The 20,730-nt window shown below is 37.0% G+C and overlaps 1 protein-coding gene across 3 annotated transcripts in view; it reads left to right on the forward strand.

Annotated features, from left to right (window-relative positions):
- GABRB2 (gamma-aminobutyric acid type A receptor subunit beta2) overlaps positions 1-20,730 on the forward strand; it is a 133,733-nt gene that overhangs the window by 38,097 nt on the left and 74,906 nt on the right. For all 3 annotated transcript variants that reach the window (XM_058815194.1, XM_058815195.1, XM_058815196.1), the window contains one exon: positions 7,109-7,329. In XM_058815194.1, coding sequence (XP_058671177.1) covers positions 7,109-7,329 — 221 coding nt within the window. The remainder of the gene's footprint in view (positions 1-7,108; positions 7,330-20,730) is intronic.

Raw genomic sequence — 20,730 nt, forward strand, 5'->3', positions numbered from 1 at the left:
ACCTTCTAGCTTCCACAGGCTTGTCATCACTGAAAGAAATTATATGTATTATAATAAATTGTCATTTTTACTTCAGTGCTGCCAGTTCTCTGCAGTGCCTGACATTTTTGAGAGGAAACAGCCTGTCACATTGTGGGCTTCAGGGAGGAGATCTTTAAAATGCAGAAGGTCTAGGTGACATGACACTATTGCTTTTTTTTTTTTTTTTCATCTTCAGGCTCCTCACTGTTGAAATTTCATTAAATCTGTACACAAAGTTGCAGTATGCAAGAGATTATTGGCTGAGGAAGGGCTGAATCAGGGTGGCTTGTCTATTCTCACAAGATTGATGTGCAAACCGGGAGGAAACGCATCAGTTTGCGGTGCAGCCTCTGGCATATTGCACCACGGTACAGAAACACTTGTGGGGATGTTTCTGGGGAGATTTGTGCTCTCCAGAGCCCTTTGCTCCCTTCAAGGTGTCAGTTTGTTACTGCTGGATTAATGAACCGTTTCGGAGAGCTGGGAATCGGCAGGGCAGAGGATGAAGTGTTGTGGAATGTGACAGTGTTGAACAGGAGGGAGCTGCTGCTGCTGCTCCTCATGGGACTGGGGAATGGCATGAGAAAACTGCCAGGTCACCCTTGCCTAGAAACAGCTCTGTTTCCAAAGTGCATGTGTTTGACAAAGATTTAGAAGAAAAAGGGGAAAAAAAAAAACCCACAAAAATGCCAGGAAAATCAGAATAAAAATCTACAGTTTAGTACATTTTCCAGATGTTACTTGCAATGATCTGGAGCAGCATTAACTTGCAATTTTTTCAGTCTCTGAATGAATTCTTAAGCCTTTGTTGTTTGTGAAGGAACTTAGGAATCTGTAAAGCGTAAGGAAAAAGAGCATTTATTCAAATGTTATGCCAGTTTAGTTCTGCATCTAGGCAAAACTTAAATTCTCAGATTTAAGCCAGACTTCATCTATCAATAACTATATTCTTACCTGGAATTTCTCCCTCTGCCCCCTCCCTCCCCCCAAAATATCAGACACTCAGGGTTTTGGTTGTTGTTTCTATTTTTTCACTCGTGAGTCTCTTCTGCAAAACAATATCTTAGGCCACCATCTGCTCACACCAACCTTTCAGCTGGATCTCCAGTTCTTCTTAACCACAGGTTTATTTCCACTCTACTTAACAATTATTATAATTTTGTTGTTCTTTAGTATTTTCAACAAATTCTCTACTATTTTGCAAGGCAATTATATAATATGCTATAATAGAAACAATATAAATATGATTTCTGTTGAAGGTATTTACCTTTCTGAAGATCTGTCGAAGTGTACAATAACATAGGGAATGATCTGTGAGCTCTGGGAAATAACTTGAGATACCCAAGTAAAGAAAACTTTGAAACTCAAATATAAATCAACTTTTTTATGGTGGCCTAAAATATTTTATTTTACTTCAAAGACACAACTAAATAATAATTTTGTCTCAGGCAGAAAACTGCTGTTTTCATAACTTCTTTTAAGTGAGAGTAGTTGCATTTTTTCATTGTACTCTGAATTTGCTTTATTCATCTGAGACTCCTGCAGTGCTGTGTCAGGATGATGAGATCCTTTAGAGGAGAACAATCTCAGGATCTCAGACACATGACTCTCTTAACCAAGCAGCAGTTAGATTGCACTTTCCACTCCAGGTTCGCTTTAATCAATCTTCCTCTTCTTAACAAGAGACAGCAAACCAGAGGGAGCTGGCAGAGCTGTGGCAGAGCTCTCTGGTTTCAGTGATGTGCACATTGCTGGCTCAGAGCAGTGCAGTGTCATGATTCAGTCTGGTGACCTGTCAGAAATTCAAATCAACTGTCACAGAGTCTTGCTAAACTAATTAAGGTTACAGGAAACTTATCAGCCAGAACTGCTTCAATTCATTTCAGTGCATGAAATCCATTGTACTGTGAGGCTGTGCCATTATCTAAATCACCATGGAAAAACATAAACATAACACAAATATTATAAATATTGGCTACCCTCAGGAGACACAGATTCATGCTCTTGATGCTGAAATCCTACAGTCTCTTATTTCAGATTTCATATAATCGGGGCCAAAACTTTCCTGCTAAGGAGTCAGGCTGTGCTGACACTCATTTGGCGTTCATACCCAAGCCTCTTGCTTGATTCTGTAACACTTTTTCTGAGAGCTGTGGTGGGAGATAAACAGCCTATCTTGGCTGCTTTGCTCAGCTGACAAATGAGAATTGCTGATGAATAGTTCCAGGACAGTTGCAGAAAAATAAATGGTAAGCTTGGTGTTGGGAGCTTCTTTTTGGAAATATCGTAAACTTGTGAAGATGTAATTCCCATCAAGGAAAACTCCCCTAGTAAGTTTTAGGAGACTCAGTTAAATACAAGTGTTTCACAGATTTAAAGCCAGCTTGGGAAGTTGGATTTCATAGACTGAGAGAATTCAACTTGAATTCTGTGTAAGGTTCCTGATGTCATTGTTTGTGGCTTTTTTATGTGTTTTGAGGAATATTTTTTTCATTTTAAAGTAAAGATTTACAGAGTGTGAAAAATATTTTTTTCTTAAGGGCACATGACTATTTTTGCGTTTCTTTCGTATCATACATTCCTTCAACCATTCTTTCTACTTTTATAAGTCACTTTGTGGTGTCTCCAGCATTAAGCATAATTTTTACATTATGTTTTCTCAATGAGAGACTGAGATGGATAATTTTGAATCAAACATTGTAGTGGTTGGTTTTATTTAAAAAGAGGGTTGAAAAGATTGTCAATTAGCACTTTTAAATGTTGTCAACAGTTTTTTAAATGTACATGTTAAATAAATATAGTGCTCAGGCAAAATCTTCAGCTTCAAGCACCTTCAGAAGGGAATTATTTTCTTTTAAAATAGCCATATGTGGAAATGTAGTAAAACGTTTTTATAAGTTAGTAATAACCAGGAATGTGATGAGTGGACTTAAGCCAAACCACAAATGAGTTCTCTGTTCATTACTGCAGAGCAATGATTAACAGCATCTTCAACTTCACTGTCTTACACTGTTTACAATATACAGAATGTATATTATATACATTAGATATTGTATATTTCTTTTGCATTTTTTTTCCTCTGAAGTTTCTTGTTTTTATTGCTTCCAGTGTTTCAGTAGCTGTTTTCTAGCCCTGTTAATTCAAGTGTTGGTTACAGTTTTAAGCTGCAGTGTGAATCAGTCCTGATTTGTGTAATGCAGAAGAAGGAGCTTTATTTTAAATGTGTTTTCTCACATTGGACTTTATTATTATGCTTTGAAAAAATTTACATCTGGTAGAGTCTTTTGCATTAGACACCCACTGTCATTGTGAATATTCATGACCTCTATTTCCTTTTTTGCCTTGGTACTTTTTCCAATATAAAAAAGATCAGCAATATGTCAGTTATTGGCCCATGGGTAGGTTTAGCCAAGGCCTGTGTTCTAATCTTTTGAAACTAATAATAGGCCCAAACTGATTTTTCTTTTTTTTTGCTGAAACATTTATTTGAGAGCATGAATGAAATGTCAGAACATAAATAAGAATGCCAGTATTCCAGTATTCAGATTTGATGCTTTCCTATCCAGTATCTTCTGTTACATAATTGAAATTGATGGCCATTCACTGACACCATGTCTGTCTGTAATACTTGTATTTATCTAAATAAAAGTTTAAATCCTCAGTGTATTTAAACTTCCAGCAGCTAAAATGTTTGAAGGCAACCACTGCAGAATAAAAGTAACTCATGAATATGCTAATACTAATGAAAGTGTTTGATAGTTTTTTATTCATATGGAAAATTATGCATAAACATTAACTTTGTCTTATATTTACTGCTCTTTTGTTCATTGTATGAAATAAAGAAGAGGGAAAGTGGAAAGGTGAGGTGAGGAAAAGAGACACCTTTTCTTTGATCACAATAGAATAGGGGTAATGATCCATTTTCTGATGCCTCAATTTTTGCTCTGGACAGAACAAAAAACTTTATTAGATTTAGATCTAGGCAAACAATGGAATAATAATGAAATAATTAAAAATAATGAAACTCTACAAAATTGATAATATTTACAGAAAATATGTTTGCTTCTTTATGTTCTAGGTTTTTCTTGCAGCTTTGTCAACACTAATACAGTTTTACACAGCTTTTCATGTCCAGGGCAACTGAGGAACCTCTTTATTTCTGTGGGAGAAATGTGTCTGTGTGGCTGTGCTGCAAAGTCAGTGCCTTTGTAGTTTATCTGTGCAATGGTTTGCACTGACCCCATCATCAGGAGCTTTGGGCTTGGAGTTCTCTCAGCTCAGTAGAATTAGTCCCTTGTGCAAGGCTGTGAAAATGAATTTGCTCCTGTTTCCTCCAACTTACACTGGTTCTAAGAGTCTCATCTTGTTAATTTAAAAGGATGCTAAACCTTAATGAAATAAAATCATCCTTTACTTCTATTTCTCTACTTTTGTGTGCCTCTCTTCCTAGAGACAAGATATTTACACGTTTGTTTTGCAATTTATCCCCAGAATAGAGGGGAATGCCCGTATTTAATGTGAGTTTACCAGACTTTTTTCTTGTAGCATTCCTAGATGAGAGTGTTAGTGTCAACATGTAAAGGATCTTGGGATACTTTAGGGACATCTTATACCAGCACACCTTTTTTGAATTACTCTTTCATTTGGGATTTTGAAAACAGATGCCTCTCTCCTTTCTAAGGAATAGATCACAGTTTACATGACAGGTTTTGCTTTTTTCCTATCTTATCAAATTCACTTTGAAATATGTAGCTTGGAACATCTTTGGGGTTTTTTAAAATTATTAAAAATAAAAACCTAAATTCAAAAGCTTGTGAGAATTTTATAACAATTTCAAAGGAGTTCTATTTTGACCATTAGAAACTCCAGTCACGTCTGAAAACTAGGGCCAACAGATGACAAATAATTTTTAGTCAGAACACCAGCTCTTTCTGGAACACAGTGTGTTTGATTTTAAACTCCAGCCTGGTGACTTGGCTTTTCTTTCAGCTCTGCCAGTGCTCCAAATTTACAGTTTTATGTAATTCACTTCTATGCAGTGAACCATGTATGTTTAGGGTTTTTCCTCCTCTTCTTTTCCTCTTTTACTGAGGTGTAAAAAGGAAAGCATGTTCTATGCATTTGTGCAGAATATTAATACATGTAGGTTATTCCTTGGAGTAGAAATGAAATGCAGCATTCCAAGGATAATAGAGAATCAATTGCTATAGATCATTACTTGATGATGTGATATATTAGTACAATAAAGACTAACAAATTATCCTACTGGAGATTTTCTGGTAGCTGGTTATGAATCAAATCCTGCAGAACAGTGATGAAGCATAACAGTAAAAATCTTCAGATGTAGGTGGAATGCTCTTGCAAGCTCATCTCATCCTGACCCTGGTTTCAGATCGTTAAAACTGATCAGGTTGTAGAACAGCACCAGGTGAATATATTTGGTAGTTAAACACCTGGGAAGGCCTGTTTGGTGTGTGCCTGCTTGAGCCCCTGCAGAGCGGCTGTGGTGGCTCCTGGCCAGAGGTGCTGGGGCTCCAGGCATGGCCAGGGGTGCACAAGGGAAGGGGATTGGCCTGGAACCAGTGCAGGCAGGAGCACTGGAGGGACAGCAACACCATCTGTGGTTTGTGCTGGGCAGGAGGAAACGCAGTCACTGCTCACAACAGAAGGTGTATTTCCCCCTGCTTCACTGACAATTGAAGAGGCATTTTCAAGCCCATGTACGTGGGCTCTTCTGGAGAGGGATGAGGGGAAAAAAAAAGTCTTTCCTCCACTGAAATGCATATTTCTATTAAAAAATAGCTTATACTGATTCTTCTGAGTGCACACTCCTTTTGCAGAAGAGGCAGGGTCACTTAGTTTCAGGGTTCTGTGTCATTGCTTATGGAATTCTGCTGAAATAACCACAGTTCTCACAGACCCTCTCTAGTTCAAGGGTGGGTCTTGTACATTGTAAAGAGAATAATTACAGCAACCCAATTTCAGTGATTTCCTACTGGGATGTTCTGGGAAAGTGCAGAATAAGAAAAATTTATTTTTGTATTATCTGAGATATTCTATATAGTGTTCTCATGTCAAATATCCTTTTAAATGAGAATGCTTGTAAAATACACTTGTGGGATATGCTTTTAAAGTAGTTCAGCAGGAGGATAAATTTTTCTTTTTCAACTGTAATAAAAATGCTTTAAATAGTGGACTCTCCTTTACAATATAAAGCGGGGAATAAGAACTAATATTGCCGTTTATGCAAGTCTTTCTCCACAGGATTGCTCTCAACATATTTTTTGGACTATTTGTAGAGGTTTTTTTTAGCATTGGCTAAATATAATGATTATTCTGCATCTGGATATCAATTTTGACAAAGGTATAACCTTTGTAAATACGTTCTTTAAAAAACCAAGAGGTCAAAACATCTCTGAAGCACTGTACAATGGTGGTCTGCATCAAGTACAAGTCTCATAATACCATGAGTAACTACTGAGGTGCTAGGTGTGCTCTCTGAATTGTCCCCCAGAAGTAAGCAGACTTACTTCATCTGTAAAATTAAGGCTAAGTATATAGCTTAGGAACCTTACAAAAATTCCCATTGGTTTCAGTGCCCAGGGAAAAGTTAACAGACTTGGAAGAAATTTTAATTTAGGGAAGTCTTTGGATGGTGACTGCAACTTCAGAGACAGAAGGCTTGATCCAGAACTCTATTGGATACAGTGGAGACCCTGAAACCCTGAAATTAAATTTGGATCTGTGAATGTTCCTTATTTGTAGAACTCTTAGGCTTGTAAATTGCTACAGGCTGTTCAATGTCTACAGTTTTTTAAATTTTATTTTTAAATATTGAAGTGAGAACTTCGAAGCTATTAATAAAATTTAGATGCCCCATCTTCTTTGTGTTCTCACTGCTGTTATTACACCCATTCAAAATGTTCAGTACCATAAAAAATAAATCTACTCATGGAAATTCTGAACAGAAATGTTTGCCTTTAGGAACAGTCACAATGAATACATGTGTATTTGCATTGTCATTTTTTTTGCATACGTATCTTTCAATGCAAACCTTTTTTGGTTTTTTGTTTTTTTCTGCTCACAGGACTATACCTTGACCATGTACTTCCAGCAAGCGTGGAGGGATAAGAGGCTGTCCTATAATGTAATACCTCTAAACCTTACCCTGGACAACAGAGTAGCTGATCAGCTCTGGGTGCCTGATACCTATTTCCTGAATGACAAGAAGTCATTTGTCCATGGTGTTACTGTGAAGAACAGAATGATTCGTCTGCATCCAGATGGAACAGTCCTTTATGGGCTCAGGTCAGTATGAACATTCCTAACTCTTCTGCCTCTTAATTTAAAACCATGATTAAAAACTAAAAATAAAAACCTTGCTCTTTTTTGTTTGTTTTTTAATGCTTTTTATTTCTGTGTTCTATATAGCTGATGATATTCTAGGAAAAAAAGTATTCTAAGCTTGTATTCTAAATCTAAGGATTGTATTTTTATACAAATTTTTGAGATAAACTGCCATTTTTAGTACAGTTCAGAGACTTGTATTAAGAACAAATAAGACTGTAAATATTATTTGAAATACTCATTCTGGATTAAAAGCCTAGTTTAGAACTGCTTCTTCAAAGGAATTGAAATATGAAATACAAAATGAGGATTAGAGGAAAAAACAGAAAATGTATATGACAGCTGAACTGGTAGTTTAACTGATATGCTTTAAAGATGATTTTCACTGAGATGAGGTATGACTTGAAATGTTTTATGGTCTGTTGTTGTTCTGTATGACTGTATGGAGAGGGGTGACTGGAGAAATCAACCAAAGGGCTTCACTCTTGAGAAGCTCTGAAAACTTGGGAAATTGTCTGCTTAGTGATGTCAGCAGGATAAATTATTGCTGAGAAATGGATTTAAAAATAGAACTGAAAAAGGTGACTGCCAGTGCTGTGTGGGTAGGAAGAAAACAGCAGGAAAGCATTGCCTGGGTTAACAGCAGGAAATGCTGCAGAGCTGGGGATGGTATTTACCAAAGTTTGTTGTGTCCAGTTGTGTTTTCTGTGGGAGCAGTTCAGGCTCTGGCACTGTGGCTGTGAGCAAGTCTGGAGTTTTTGTGCTTGTTCAATGAACCAACAGATACTTGGTTCCATGAAATGCAGCTGTAGTGTAAAGTGAAATATAAACCAGCTACATAACACATATTTATATTAATGGAGTGAGAGCCAGACTAACAATGGTTTGTTTTCAGTTTAAGCTCCTGAAATCATAATCTTTATTATTTTCTTCCAGAATAAATTAGAAATAAATATCAAATTTAATGTCTTCAATAATGCTAACCTTTTTGTGCTATTTGTGCCATTTTTTATTCTGAGTGCTTAAGCATCTGTAATAATTTCTGTTTTTTTAAAAGGTTGGTAAACAGTAAGTAGAGCTCACAAAAAATTGTCCATAGAAGAATCAAGTAAGAGAAAGTTTTGTTTTCTGGGAGTTTTTTTGATGCTCGTTTGTTTTTTAAAACCCTCAAAACCTTTCATGAAATAGACTTTGTTTAAGGTTTTGAGGATTTTGTTTGTTTCTTTTCTTTGAGCTGAACTGATGTTGATACTGCTTGATTGTTTTGGGTGAAGCTTTTCCTCCTTTTCATTCAGCATAAATAGCAAAGCAGTTTTACTGTCTCTTATGAGATGCACTAAAGTGAAATGGTATCTATTTTTCACTTTAAGCTGTTTAATGTAATTAAAAGAATCATTATTAATGATTTGAGCCATTATTTCCCAGAGTTATTTTCTTCAATACTTGCAATCCCAATATGTTATCCAAAATGGTTTTGGAATAATTCTAAAATGGGATTTTTTTTTTTTTTCTATTGTAGGGCTGGTGCACGGCTCAGAGTTAAAGGTATTTAGGCAGGTTTTTTTCCCTAGGTAAAATAATTTCACTTTAGGAGATAATTTTCTAGTATTCTGGTATACCTAGCAGTCTCATATTTGAGATTATCGGTTCTTACATCTCTTTTAAGACTCCACTTGGTGCATTTTAGAGTGCTCTTTGCCCTGTGAGCTGGCAGAGGCTGAGTGCTGGCTGTGAGTTGTGCCTGGGGGCAGGGGCAGGGTGAGTGTCCCCGAGGCTGGGGATGGCATTTGGGGACTGCAGTTGCCTCACTGCTGTGGCAGCTCTGTCCTTGGGCAGCGCAGGGGTGAAGGCACTGCTGGTTCTTGTTGTTCTGGGGTGGGGACTGTGGGACACAGCAGGTACCTAATAGATGACGTGTAAGAAAACCCCTTCTTACAGGTCCTAATTCTTGATGAGCCCCAGACAAGTCTTGTGAATTGTAGAATTGATTCCTGCTCCTCAGACTCAGCCCTGTAGGGCTCAGAAAGGCTCTGTGGCTAAAACTTCCTTCAAACCCTGGGCCGGATGGGGAATATGCACCAGTGGAAATACACCAGGGTTATGTGACTGCCCATGTTCTGCTTTTGCCTTCCCTGGATCAAGTGGCAATCAATGATCTCATTCTAGCATTAAGGTTTTAATTTTATAGCTTTAAGTAGCTGTATCTATTTCATCTAAATTCAACTCAGATTTATTGTTATTTCAAATGTCCACATTACTGATATATTTAATTCTTGCTTATTAGTAATTCCCACATCTTAAAAATGCCTGCTTAGTTACATTTCTCACATATCTAAAACCCCCTATACACTATTTATTCTGAAAATCTACTGTTGTTGCTGCATTAATTTACTTTAACTTGTACTTGCAGTCACACATTCTCACTGTGGGATTCATTTTTCTAGACTGAGATTCCTTTAAGTATCAGTCTGAAATTTTTCACCTCCCTATACATTTATTTATAAACATCATAACATACACATATGTATAAATGTTGTTGTGAATTTGGTTGCATTTACCTTGATTGCTGTAACCAAATCCATTGAATAGCAAGTGATTTCATCAGTATAAATGTAACCATCCCTTTCTTTTGTGTCCCTACATTTAATTTCTATTTCATACTGCAAGCAGTGATCCCTTAACATTGTTCTCTTTGTTTCTGTGAGCAGAGCCCACACATGTTCATGCCACATCTGGTTAGATTTGATGTTGGGAAGGTAAATTTCAGGAAGGACTAAGAGGCAGTTTTGTGAGCACCTGGATTATGCTGCTGCAGAAAGAGGGGAGAGAAAATGGGAGAAAAAAGAGAAATGGCTCAGAATAAATAGCTAATAATGGATGGAGGCATCTAAATGGCTGGGATGCTGTCCACATAGCCTGCCTTCTCCACTGCAATAGCGCATTAGTTAAGGGCATAACTAAATTTTTGACCTTGTTTTTACAGGGAACATGACATGCTGGCTGCTTTTAGGTTAAGAAGGACTTTTATTTCTGAGGGATAACTGCCAGCTATTTATGTTTTGGGAAAATGTTTTATTTAGTATTTTTTTCATATTCCATCTGTCAAGAAAAATTATTCACTGCTGCCAAGACCAGGACATTCAGTAGATGATTTACTTAAATCACCTAAATGGTAGAAAATTGTAAACATGTAGTCTTAAATGAAGAGTCATTACAGGGAAAATTACTATGTTGGAAATTAAGATGACTTGCAAGAGGATATTAGTGATTTGACAACATTTAGAACAGTACATTTAGACATTCAAATCTAGGATAGTAAACAGTATAGGTTGAATAAAACTTGCCAATTTAGAATTACTGCTTTTTGAGTAACCACGTTATGGTGTCTCTCTGGAACTTGTCCCTTTGTTTGTAGAGTCTTATGATGCCATGTGTCAGAGTAAGGGGGGAAATTTAGTTTAGAGTACAAAGATTAAAAATAGTTGAAGAAGTGGCTGAAGACCAAGATGTTTTGTGTGGTTTTTGCACCATTACCAGGATGTTTACAGAGATATTGACCCTTGCACGCACTTCTCCCAATATTCCTCACAAGAGAGCTTTGTGACTGTGGCTAGAGAACTGATAATTACTTGACCAAGAGCATTGTGTGCTATCGTATCTCTTCAGGAGGATGGTTTTATGCTTTCTGTAAATGAAGTTTGTGGGTGTTCTTTTACAGAAAAATGGGATATATACAGAACACCTGATACAAACTATGTTCTGTGAGGTAATGACATTGCCATCCTTTTTAGCCAGAAGAAAAACAAAAGGAAGCAGAACAGAGGAGTTTTTTAGAAATTAAAGACTTTTTCAATTTGAAAGCCCAACAGTTTTACTTGCCAAGATTCATCTAATGCATTACCAACTGAGTCTCCAACTCAGCCAGCAATAATTCCTGTTTGACTGATGGAACACAGTAATCTCCCACAAATGAGAGAATTATGTGTATGATGGCCTTGCTTTGTTCTCCATTTCCTGCTACCAGCATTGAGTCACAAAATCCTAAACAGTCCTGGATGACTCTATTTTGTGTTGTCTCAGCTGTGCCTTCTGCTGTCTGCTCACTCAGTTTCAGCTGCTTGGAAATTTTCACTTCTGCAAATGAAATAGATTCTGCCATATTTTTCTCTGGTAAGACAGCATTGGGCATTTTTGTTGCATTATTAGACTTGTTCAGCAGTTTAACTCCTCATAGCCACCTCATTATCTATGAAATCCCATGGACTATTTTACAAGCAATTGCTTTGCAAATGTCTTTAGTTCTCTGCCCAAATTCTTTGAGAGGTGAAGTGCTCACACCAGCTACCCTTCAGTAAAGCGTTTTATCTTTATTTTGCTACATTTTTCTTTTTATTTTTTCTCATTTGTTTTTGTTTGTTTTTTAGGGTGTTTGTTTTTTGGGGGGTTAGGATTTTTGTTTTGGTTTTTGGGATTTTTTTCTGGTAGGGCTTAATTTTAATTAAATGCTAAGCATAATTTGGAGGTACAGCTCCATTCTTCAGTTTTAAAATATTAAAATAATTTCTACTAGCTGGAACTCTAGAAGTGTTCAAGAGCAAGCTCAAGAACCAGGTGGGAGATGTTCCTGCCCATGGCAGAGGTTTACGACTGGATGGTTATTAAGATCCATTCTAACCCCTTAAAATTTTGTGATTCTGTGAATTAAAATTAAATCTTTGAACTGCCTACAATATTTCAAATACCTTTGTTATCTCAAAATATCTTCTGCAAAAAGGCAGCAGACTTATCTTTTTGCTACAATATGATGTTTCCAAAAGCTGGACAGAAGGTGTTTAAGGACTTTTAATGCACATTCATGTTAAACAAAATATTTTCTCAAAACCTTTTCTCTTTGGGGATTTCAGAAGAGATAAGAAGAACCTGGACTTATTTTCTGGGGAGAATATATTATTTTGGATGCTCTGCTCTTGATCATGATGCCTGTCAAGGGGGCAGGTGTTTCTGCTTCCATCACATTGGTGCCTCTCTTGGCTGTGCAGCCCTTTGCACCAACTGGGGCCTTGTCCAGCCTCAGGGGAGAAGAGGAAATAAACATTATAATGAGTTACCCTCTAGCATAAATAGCACCAACGGTATCTCAGAGTAGTGTTGCTGTTTGTTAAAATAAATAAGTGAACGTGATGTTTATTTTTATTAGGATGCCTGAAGTGTCAGTAGTTTTCTGTCCTCCAATTAAAAATACAAGTTTTCTTAATTTTGGATATATAGGCATTGCAAAGAGGAAGTAAAAAGTAATTTTTATATCACTTGTTTGAACATGAGAATATCCATCTGTGAAGAAGCATTTCCATTGTGTTAAGTGGGTAATTTTTTTGTGCACCTATAGATGCAATTACTGACTTTTCATTTGCTAACACTTGCCAAGGCTAATTCACAGTCTGGCATGCAGTTATTTACTCTTGCCCAAGAAACGAGGTTAATTCCATTTCTGTGTCCAGGTTTTCAAGGCTGTTAGTGTACATAGACATGTGTAAGGACCCTTAAATCTGTAAGGACCCTTAAATCTTGTATGCAGGTGGTCAAAGCAAGAACTTGTTGAGAACTTGCAGAGATAAATGCAAATGTAGTAAAACAACATTTCAAACTGAAATCATGTAGCTATTGCAAATACTTAAAAAAATGGATTACTGTACAATTATGTAGAATTTCAAGTACAAATGATTTCTGCATTACCAAGGAATCATTACCACCCCAATCTGGTTATTTGGAAATCCTGGGGCACGACATGTCTGATCATGGCTCTTTTCTTGCACTGTCAATATAGATCCAGCATAAGGAAAGGAACTTAAATTCCAGTGTGTCTCTTAAGTGAATTTATTGTTGTTTTAAATTAAGAAGGTATCAGCTCTGGCCCAAGATTTGCCCAGATGCTGTTTTCCTTTCTCATGCAAGCAGTTCTTTTGTAAGTTTCAAGGAATAAAGCAGAGAAATGCAACTACTGCTATTTCTAATATCACTGTTTCTGTGAACTGAAAATTTGGACACGAAACAAATCATCCAGCTTCTCTGCTCAGTTATTCCATTTGGTGAATTGAACACTAAAACCTACCTTCTCACAGGGGTGTTGTGAAGATTAATTAATTAGTTTGTAAAGTGCTTTGATCCCATAAAACACTACACAAGTGCCAAGCATTATTATGAAGTATTATAAAATGCCAGCCCTCATGTGCACCTTGGGATGGCCGGGTTATGGATACAAATCTGCTTTATTTTCTCGGAATCCCATTGTTCCACTTTCCCTTTGTAGCAGCCCATTCACAAAATGGGCCAGTTTTAGCAAAGATGCAATTTATGGGGAAAAAAAAAATAAAGGAGATCATTGACTCTCATAAATATCTCTTTTCAGTTACAGACTCATAGGTTATTATGCATTTTTCTGTAGGATTTGGAATGGCATCTTTTCACCATTCCTCCTCAGCAGGAGGGAGAGTAGTTGTGTTTTAAATATCTTTCCTATCTGAAAGAAAACAAAGATATCTTTCTTTTTCAGTACCTTTATTAGATTTTAAGTATAGGATAAGTATTCAGAAGGGTCTTTTGCTTTTATTTTTTTTATGAATTAGCCGTTAAATTAATATGTGAATAATTAATTCAATTAAGCTTAATAAGAAAAAAGCTTTAAGTCACAGGAATCCTTTCCATTAAAAGCCCTATTATCCAAAATTATTACATTGCAATGAAGTGAAAAGAATTCTGAGTTTTATTGCCTAACAGACAGACTGTGGCATTTAGTCTTTATTAGTAAGAAAAACTCCATCAGCTACAGAACCATGAAATAGTTTAAGTTGCTCCAAGGGTATTGCATATTCCAAAAAACAAATAGAGGTCATCAAACATTTAATCTTAAATTAAAATGTAATAATTTATATAATTTAGAATTACAGCAATCTACCATTTCTCTTCTGCAATGTCTTTGATCATATTTGAGCTGGTAGTTGGTGACCCTGAGAAGGGAGATTTTCCAGTTGGAAGGACATAGATAAAATCTCAGAATTCTCTGATCAAGACTCAACTTGATAAATGCTAGATGTGTGTATACAAACACATACATATATGATATATATTTAATAAATAAATACAATATATTTATATGTGTAGAAATTCTACTTCCACATATTGGGTTTTTTACTAAAATTGGTAAAATCTGAGATGGATCTCAGAAGTAGGAGCAGGGTTGGGGTCCTTGCGTATGTAACAAAAATAAAAGTTAGGACATTTTAGAACTGATAACACCTCTTGTGGGTCATAATCACTTTCTAGTTGTTGGGATTAACAGATGAAGCTTTTCTTTCACATTTTAATGTGAGACATTGTGGAATACTATTTATTGAATGGAAGAATATGGGCCTTGAATGGAAGAATTTGTCCTTTCCAAATGTCATATCTGAAGGAGTAAGTACTTGGATTTAGTTTTTATTCTTGTTAAATATCTAGTTTGGGTAATTTTTTCACCCAGAACACATTTCCTTTATGTTTTAATGCATTTTCTGGGACAATAATTACTGATTTGTTCACCCAATGTTTTATCTTGCTTCGGTATTTAACTTTACAGAATGATAAAATGTTTTCTGGGAGATAAGGATTACCTGAACTCCTCAAGTGTAAGGGGTTTGTTGGGGTCTCTTTTTCTTGCATTTCCTGGATCCATTTTTTTATTTCTCTGAAAATTCAAATTTCTTGTGGACTTCAGTGTGCAAAGTAATTGAAGAGAGCTCTTCTTGGAACAGTTCTCAGTCCTGCTTTGCAGGAGAGAAACTATGATAAGTTATAAAAAATTCTGGAGGTTTGTCCTTCCAGGTATGTTCTCCAGATTCAGGATGCGTGTGAGCCTCAGCAGAAGAGCACTTTAAGGCTGTGTCTATCAGTGATTTTTAGACTATAATGCTGATATTTCTATTTGCTGCTCAGTGACTAGAATTTTTTCCTCCTCTAAATTTCTTGTGTAAGATCATTTTTTTTTTCTTTCTGAATAGTCATTCCTAGAACATTTACTGCATCTGCTAGTCTAGAACTATCTGAGAAGAGAGAGAATAGAAAATGTTTGGAAAACCCTTTTTTAAAATGTACATGAACGTGCCATCTGTACGAGCAGATGGCAAGGATGTCTCAGGGCCAGGAGGAGGCTGTGAGATCACACCACAAGGAGAGAGCTCCATGAGAAATGCTCCTTGTGTCGGAGCAGAGAGGAGCTCAGCAGTCCTGGGGCTGCTCCCCAGAAATGGCTGTGCCAGCACAGAAGGGGCTTCAGGGGGGTGCCGTCAATGCAGGGAGGGTCCCCAGGGGTTCTGGTCCCTGGACATGATCTTTCCTGGCAGTTGCTCAGAAACGAGCAAATCTTCAGCACCCTGAATTGTTCTCACAGATGGCTGTGAGTCCACATTCAGCATTTCCCAGGGAGGGTTGGCCGGAGTGCCTTATCCTGCTCAGCTTCTGAATTGAGAGGCTACTGTTTGCTCCATCTTCATGTGGTGCAGTGGGTCATTTCTGAGAACAGTTTTCCAAAAAAACTGCATCATTTGCAGCATATGGAATACATGCGACATCCTTCAATGGTTTACCTTTATTTTTTGTTTGCTTTTTTTTTGTGGTGGCTGCCGCTGACACATCTCACATCTGCACATCTTTGAAATCCCTGCAGGAATGGTGACTTTACCTCACTAGGGCAGCCCATTACCATGTTTAACAGCCCTTACTGTAAAGAAATTTTTCCTAATATGCAGTCTACACCTCTCCTAGTTCAACCTGAGCTGTTACTCTTGCTCTTTGCTTGTTTCTTGGTGGAAGAGAATGACCCTCACCTGGCTACAGCCTCCTGCCAGGGAGCTCTAAGAGGGACAAGGTCTCCCCTGAGGTTCCTTTTCTCCAGGCTGAGCCCCCCAAATCCCTCAGGGGCTGCTCCAAACCCAGTCCCAGCTCCACTGCCTTTCTCTGGCATTGCTCCAATGCCTCTATGGCTTCTCTCCCTTGCAGGGATGGGCTCTGAACTGAGCCTTGCAGTTGTGTCAGTCATCCCAATCCCTTTCCACTATGGTAAATATATAATAACTTTTCTGCTGCACAATGGCCCCCTGTTCCTCATGTGTGTTGCCCAAAAAAAATACTTCCAGCTTATGGGTTTGTTTTCATTTGCTGACAGGGATCTGTCTCAGGACTGTTTATTAAAACTCTGACATTTTAAAATATTTTCTCCAAAAATTTATCTTGAAAAGTGAAAGGCATATGAAAGCATAAGACCTTTTAATGTGGAAAAATATCCTTTTCCCAAAGCCCTTTGCAGGGTTGTAAAGCCACTGGGGATTATAAAGTTAACATTTGTTTTCACATAAAAAATGTAGTGATAGACCTTAACAATCCTTGCAAGACTGAGATATCTTTACTGTAGAAGGTGTTGCATCCAGCTTTTTTCCTATTTAAAGTGGTAATGGAAAATTTATTCAGTATATATTGAAAAATGTTATGGTGCATTCTCTTCAGTGTCAGAATGGAGAAAAGCAGGGGATGTGTAGCTGTTGGGGTGCTCCAGCATTATCTGGCTGGCTTCTCTCAGGGATCATAACTTTTTAATCTACTTCGGAGAGCTGTTTCTGTCAATCCAGAACCTATCTCCATTTGGAGATCTCTAGGTAAGCATCAGAAATATTGGAGTAAGAAGGAAAATTTTCTTTATCACAATGTTGACATCCACAAATTCTGTACTCTCTTTTTGTCCTTTGCTATTGTGACTTTCTTTGTTGCGCGGGTTTTAACAGTGTTTGTAACTGGTAGAAATGCTAGCAAAAATTAGCTATCAACAACAGATATTTGTGTAGCTTTGGGGTTTTTTAACTTAAAAAATTAGTTGTTGTGATTTGCAGATGGAGCCTTTCACATTTTAATGACCTAAATTTTAATGACATTTTAATAACTTAAAACCAAGATGTGCACTTTAGAATAATAGTCTTGTACCTTAACAAGGCAATATGACTGATACTGCATAGGAAGAAACACTCACAATAAAATTTGCAGTACTTCTGCTGATGGGAGAAACCAAGAAAACATTAATTTACTGTAATCATAAAGCTTGTTACAGTCTACCTCATAGATATTTTTACTGAAGTATTACAAATTTTGGGCAATGAAAACTACTTGGAAAGAGCTTAGAAATCCCTTGAACTCAGATGACTGCAGGACATTAGTTTGTGTGCAGCTGAGGAGGTAAATTATTGGTAGACCTTGCTGATAAGCTCTACCCTTTCAGGGTGATATCAGCACCTGTGTTTTCACCATATCATTCACTCTCTAGAACATGGCTCATGGCTTTTCCATTTGGTTCTCTCTGTAAAAAGCAGAGATGTCCATCAGTGCATGAGATGGAAAACAAGACAAAGGCAAGGAGGCAAATGCTGAGTATTCATCCCTCTCTCCTTCTGTTTATCATTACACACAACAGGAGCTTGTTTCATAGTTCCATCCCAGGGTGTATCTTATTCTTGGCAAACAACTGAGTGTAAAACACTGTGCATCTTTAAACACCAATCTGTGGGCTGCTTCTCCAAGGGGTCTCCAAAGCACCTATGGTTGGAATGTACAAATGTTCCATTATGGTTATCCTGAAATGCCTTTGAATATTGTTTCACAGCATTAGTGTTGCTGCAGAAATGGCACATACAGCAGAGAGGAGATGACTTTTGTTGCTGTTGGATTTTTAAAGAGGTGGTAGAGTAGCTATAAGAAAGATATGCCATTAGTCATTTCCATGTTACTGTGCTATGCCTTCCAGAAATGCATTCAAGAGATGCAATATTTATCTGAAAAAGAATTTTCTAAGGACACTGCTTTAACTGTGTGTTAAAGAAACATCTACCCAATCTCCCAACCAGAGCATTTTATTTCTTTTTGAAGAAAGAGATACTGAAAATGCACTCAAGATTACTTTTTCATGGCCTTCTGTCTTCATCTTCTAATGCAAGCTGGTTTTATGTTATGAAGAACTCACACTATCATTTCAAGTAAATGTTTTGCCCATTATTAAAACTGAAGGATATGGATAAAATGTTGAATGCTGTTGTTCAGGAAGGTATTTTTATTTTGCATTTATGTATGTAATAATACAAATACAAAAAAACTTAGCCTGGCTTCAAAGGGTCCTGGAGTAATTTCCAGGTGAGTATACTGCAGTATTCAGTATTATGATTTTTTTTAAAGAAATAGGTTTTTCAGTTTTTTTTTTTTTTTAACTAAGTTACAATCTTAGAAGAAATTAAAATCTGATTGAGGGTATAAAGATCTTTATAGACAAGGATTAGGAGGAAACCTTTCCCTGCACAGGTGGTTCTGGAGGTTACCACTGATGCTGCAGGTAGGGTCCCACTCATGTAAATCAACTGCAGCTGCACTTTGCCATTTAATTCAAGCCTCCAGTCATCATCTCTTTTCTGCTCCTCTGATTTAACTGGACAGACACAAAGCTTGTGTCATGGTGCTCTTTCTTTTTTTATAACTGAACACTTTACAAGACCTTGTAAAAAGATTATGTGTAGGGGTATCTCAGAATCTGGTACTGGGGTATTATGGTAACTGTTTTGGTAGTTTTTTTAGTTTGGTTTATTTGCACTTTTTGGAGTTCTTTTTCTGTGTTAATATTTTGTTTCCATGAGTACTGAAGGTATTTTTCTTGTATTGAAGGAGGTAGAGGCCCATTCCAGTTGTCTTATCTGGTCACATCTTCTCTGGTTCACCTCATTTAATTTTCATTAGGGTTCATCTTTCCATTTTATTTCAATATGGCTTTAATTTCAGCACAATCTATATTTATGATTTATAGGATTGCTAAGACAATTGACTGTGTCCAGGTTTTAGAAATAGGGATAAAACTGAAGAAGGCAATGAAATTGTTAACAGTGGGGAACGCTGAACCCCACAGAACTGAAGACAAGTAAAAGAGCATGGAGAGTAGTTATTGTTCAATGTCAAGAAAGAAAATAAATATTGAATGTTACCTGCCATTACAGATATTACAGAACTTTATCAGTAATTTGTTCAGAGGAAGGTATGGATTTAACATCAATATAAAGCAATTAGAAAATACATAACCATTAATGCAATGCTTAATCTCTAGATAGGCAGAGGTAATTATTACCTACCCATTTGAAAGAAAAAAAGCATTGGTAAACCAGTTTTTTGCACTTGGATGAATTTTTTATTAAGTTATACTTGTCAGTGCAATATGTAGTAAAAACAGGATTTTGTTTTGTTTTGTGAAGTATTGGATCAGCAGATTGTGTGATGATAGTTGTGTGATGGCCAAGCTGATAAACCTGGAGAGACTTCTGGGCTGAATATCATTCCTAGAATCATCAGTTTCCCACTCCTGCAACATAGGGTGGGAATGCAGCAAATTTAATATTGTGCCCATGGCACAACCCCTAATCTAACCCAACCCACTATTTATAGAAGTAAAGAATCCTTATACTTTGAGACTTTTAAAATTCTGTTTCAGTTGAGAGAAATGAGCAGGGTATCAGGATTCATTTTGCTTGTTTAGACAGGGATGAAAAGTGAAAAGTTTTGTTCCTCACAGTTATTTGTTGTTCAGCACCTCTTACTAGCCCTGGAAAAGATGATGTTCAAAGTGCTTTTTAAAAGACAGTGACAGTTCAGGCCTAGTGTGACACTCTATTATCTTCTGTTCTGAAAGTGTGATGCCAGTTAGGAGAACAGGGTGTCAGCTCTACATCACGGGATTGATCAAATAAAAAGGTTTTAGTGAGGATGTTTTGTGCCCAGGAACATGGGAGAGTTTCCATTTAGTTAAACAAGTCCCTCTCAATATTGGCACAAAGGGTGAGTGTCAGCAAAACCATTCCCCTTCTCTGTTGGAGCATAATTTGTGTTATTTTCAATATTGAGTAGTAATGAAAATAGCACCCCTGGCCCTCCCCAAATTTTAATTCATCAAACATAGTCTTAGCACTGACCAAGTTTTCCTGCTTTCTTATGATTGTTTTGAAAAGACATTATCCTCTCTCTTTCTGCCTTTGCTTAGTTTTACTATTCCATCTCATCACTGTGCTCATCCATGCTTTCTGTTTAGCAGTTTTCTAATGAAAAATCTCTCCAAGCTCTAAAACTTTTGGAAAAGCAGTTGGAAAAGAGGTTTTGTAGTCAGTTTTTCATTGAATTACCGACCTTTATTATCCTGAGTTGTTTTTCACTAAAATTTAGTATGTGCTCTATTTTTTTTCCTCCTAATTGTGAAAGGGGGAAGTGAAGAGGGCTGCCTTAGAGTAATAGCACTGGATTGTCAGTGCATTTGATGTCATG

The sequence above is a fragment of the Ammospiza caudacuta genome, chromosome 16, assembly GCF_027887145.1.
Source record: "Ammospiza caudacuta isolate bAmmCau1 chromosome 16, bAmmCau1.pri, whole genome shotgun sequence".
Taxonomy (NCBI): domain Eukaryota; kingdom Metazoa; phylum Chordata; class Aves; order Passeriformes; family Passerellidae; genus Ammospiza; species Ammospiza caudacuta.